The following is a 4,007-nucleotide window of genomic DNA, read 5'->3' as shown; positions in this document are numbered from 1 at the left end:
TTTATTTCCTTTTTCGTGATGAAATTCACATTAATAAATCTTTCTGCAGGATGAGAAATGATCATGCTAAAAAGTTCGAGGAATAAAATGCCATACGGATATATTTGCGCATTCTTTTTTCCTATTACGATTCGCGAGTGGAATCAGTTGGATGCGAGTGTTGCGCATGTTTCCGCAAATGTGTTTTCTTTATCCTTGCAAGATGTATGTTTCAGTTTAATGTTCCAACTGTAAGCTGAGCCTGTCTGCATGCCTGTTTTTTTTTTTTTTTTTTATTCCGGTTATTCTATCGACTCTTCCTACAATAATTCCCAATTGGGCGATGTAGGTTCCTGAATAAATAAATAAAGAAATAGAAGGAAACACAGCTCTTGTGTCCAGGTACGTGAGTGTTGTGCTCGGAATGTCACGTTCAAGATATCTCATTTGCAAGTGACCAATGACATATTTTGTGAACATTTACGTTGTCATACGCGAACTTTGTGTACGTAAATGTCCCCCTGCTTTCTCTTCACAGTTGTTTTGGTTATGAAGATTGTAAGCGAAACTAGCACAGAAGAGGAGCAGCCGGCGTCACGTCACATAGGTACCAATCTCTCCTTAAATACAGGTAATAAAAACACGATAGATGTTCTCGCATATTTATTAAGTGCGTCTTGTCACTATCTTGAATTGTAGGGCATTTACCGTTTTAAATATATAAGGCCTAACTATCCTGCCTCACTTTCTTATTTTTTGCTTTTTTTGGCCCTCTGAAGTGCCAAGTTGTACTGACCTAAGTGTTTTGTCTACATACGTTGGCATTGAAATGTCATGAAATGAACACGAACAAAAACGACAGTTTATGGTAACAGTTTATTATTCGAAGGCAGCCCGCTACTTTCGTAGAAAGCACGTAATCATTCTTCGAACGGGCCAAGACGGCATAAAATGTAGCATAACACACATGTATATCACATAAAATAACGCACTCGAGCATCTTTGTTTATCACTTGCCTCTCGGCTCTAGCTCGCAATATGAGAATAAATTATTTGCCTAAGTCTACACTCTGCCATCATTGCACTTTGATGTCTAGCACCGAGTTTTCTTTTTGTACACAAATGAAGTCCACACAGAGCAGAACGCCAAAACAAATCGTTGGCAGGGACTACTGCTATCAGCTTTTCTCACTCGGCTTGCGTCACGTCGCTTACAATAAGATAAGGACGTAATGAATGCGCAGACCCAAAATGAAAAGAAAAAAGGGCGGAGGGGGGGAGGGGACACACGCACGCACGCGGCCACATAGCACGCCTTAATCAGATATCCACATTTCACATAAGCTAACGAAAACGCATAGGTACATGCGCTGTAATGGGAGACCACAATAAAAGACACAAGAGGATCACAGTCGGCAGCTTTACGGCTTCCCTTTCATATCTCATTCAGATGGGCTGGCATCACTGTGACGCAGAATGCTTCACCTTCCGTGAGAAAAACATTTCTTCTCTCTTTTTATGCTGTGAGGCACTCTGAATTCCAAGCGTTCCCTCCATCGATAATGTACTAATTTAATTTTGGTGTCAATCAATTTTATTTTTGGCCGCGGTGAGCTCAGTGACACGTGGCGGCAAGCACTGCGGCTTTGTTTCATGTGGAAGCACGTGTAACGGCTGTAAACGGTATAATCTAACTTCCGACGACCGAAATATTAAATAAGGGGTATTTAGAATAAAAAGATGACTGTTTTTCAGCGTGTGTTTTTGAAAGGAGAGACACTAAGGTTGAAGCAAAGAGCTGAATAGCGGGCTTGATTACCACTGGAGTTCCACAGCGAAGACTCCAGTTGTACGTTGCCGAGGCATCCACACTAGAGTACATTTGTTCTCATCGACAGAGCTCGCAGCCAAGCCAGCTGTTAGAGCGGACGCCGAAACAGTACCGAAGACGGCTGACCTCGCGGCGTCAGTCAGCTGCCATCTGCGCAAGCGAAGCCCCGAAGTACTAAAAACAAACGGGAAAGTGAGAGAGAAGAAAAGCCCTGCTCGTGCCTGCGTATTATAATGGACGGATCCAATTTAAAATAAATATGGAAGACCTTCGCGAGAACAAAGGAAGACCGAAGAAGAAATATATGGACTTAACAGGTAACCAAAGCACAGGAACCATTTTCACCAGCAGAGCCACACATCGGCAAATACTACTGGTATAGCATTTTCATTTGAGAGTGCTCGTCATAATGAAAACAATTATGTTGTACTGTACTGCTGCATAATGTACACAATTCAGGGACCAACGTACACGCTGACGCAACGCGCTGTCTTTCAGTTGGCGTTTATACCTTCAGGCATGCACAGTTCTTGAAATAGACATGCAATAAGCGACCCCGTGATCCGAATTTGTACCGGCTTGTTACGTGTCGATTAAGAGTTGACGCTCTCGGCACGTGGTGGTCCCCTCAAGTAAATTGCGCAGCAGTCTTCTCTACAGCGAGTGATCAACGTGAACGCTCCGTGTAGTGCGAGGTCGCCCGCGACGAAAGCACCGCGCACACCGGCTGCTCGGCACCGGGGACGGTCGGCGACACGGATTGCAAGAAAATTATCCCGCCGTTCTCACACACCGCCTGCGTCGGTGGTTCCACCCGGACAGAGTCACCACTGCGAGATGAAACCAGGACGGTAGCGGGGACGGGCTTTTGTCCTTCGTCTGGTGATCGGCAGCCAAGCTTTTCCGGGGAAGCAGCCATTTCTCCTCCACCCTCGGAATGTCAGGTCTCCTCTTCGGGATGCGGCCTCGGGATGAAGGGAGGCAGTGGGCCCAGAAAAGGCGCGTGCGGCTTGACCGTCGAGCGCGGCCGGTTCTGCGGTAGCTCCGTCTTCGTGTGTATCACGTGGTAGCCCGTCTCGTCGGCGATGTACTCGATGACGCGCAGGTACCCGTTGGCGTCCGTGAAGCCGTACCGACCGCGCACGGTGCCGTCCGAGGTGCGCTCCTCCTGACGGAAGTTCTGCTGCTGGGCGCCCTCGCCCGTGTCGTAGCCGAACTTGTAGGAGCCCTTGCCCGCGTGGTCCTGGACCAAGTACTGTGCGCGCTTGCCCGCCGGTATGGCCGGCTCCGCGTGACACACGACCACTGAAAGCAGCACCAGCATCTGCGTATGTATATAGAGAGCATACGTGTAAGAACGAGACAACGCAGGATCATGGGCGATTCAAAAACTCTGCTATAATGTCACGGGGATAAGAATGAAATAGAGCGTAAGAGAGAGAAAGAGACAAGCCTAAACAGCAGACAGCATACGCTACACAATGGTAGCAGGTATGCGTTTTTAAAGTCTACCCGTAGAACTCAGGAACTCGAAGAGCACAAACATAGCCTCCTTCTGTGCGGAGTTTCTTTGGGAGAACTGGCCCAGAATTTTTTGTTCTGATAGTGAACGATTATCCAGCCTGTACAGCACCTGCTTCTCGACATTAGAACGCGGGATACCTTTGCCACCATGCAGAGTAAGCAACCAGAACTACCTCTGATTAGCGTCCCTTCCTTTCTATACAAAATTTCCCTCCATCTCTCCCTTAAATGTCACCATAACGCGGCCTTGAGAAAGGTATTTGCCACCATTCTTTCAACTGACACCGTTCACCGGAGGAACGAGACCTCGCACTACGTTTAGTTACCCTTTCCTATCGATTCTCATTCGTTACTCATTCCTATCAACACGCGCGCGAGCGCGCACACACACAGTGTGCGCCTATATGGCAACAGCCACGGCTAGGACGCTGCCAGGTCATCGGTACAATCCTTTTCGGTTTCTCACCTGGCGCGCGCTTTTTATTCTTGCATGCGAATCCAATTCACTTAATAACCAATGGCGAACAAATATTAACATTTGGTTTCGCACTGAGCGTATGTGAACTCAGCAAACGTATACCGGCGTTTTCAGGTCTCTCAGACGTGTTTCGAGAATAACAGTTTGAAAGCGTGGTCAGCGAAATTGGATTAGTTGCAGACACCACCGGCGCAC

General features: G+C 47.3%; 1 protein-coding gene across 1 annotated transcript; it reads right to left on the bottom strand.

Annotated features, from left to right (window-relative positions):
* Positions 1-847: 847 nt before the first annotated feature.
* On the bottom strand, positions 848-3,779 carry LOC119460572 (larval cuticle protein 16/17). The gene has a single exon (XM_049672272.1). It carries the CDS (start codon positions 3,132-3,134, stop codon positions 2,751-2,753), a length of 384 nt encoding a protein of 127 aa, XP_049528229.1. The 5' UTR covers positions 3,135-3,779; the 3' UTR covers positions 848-2,750.
* Positions 3,780-4,007: the final 228 nt, after the last annotated feature.

This window comes from Dermacentor silvarum, chromosome 8 (genome assembly GCF_013339745.2).
Source record: "Dermacentor silvarum isolate Dsil-2018 chromosome 8, BIME_Dsil_1.4, whole genome shotgun sequence".
Taxonomy (NCBI): Eukaryota; Metazoa; Arthropoda; class Arachnida; order Ixodida; family Ixodidae; genus Dermacentor; species Dermacentor silvarum.
The sequence above is the reverse complement of the archived record's forward strand: the minus strand, read 5'-3'. Positions and strand labels throughout refer to the sequence as shown.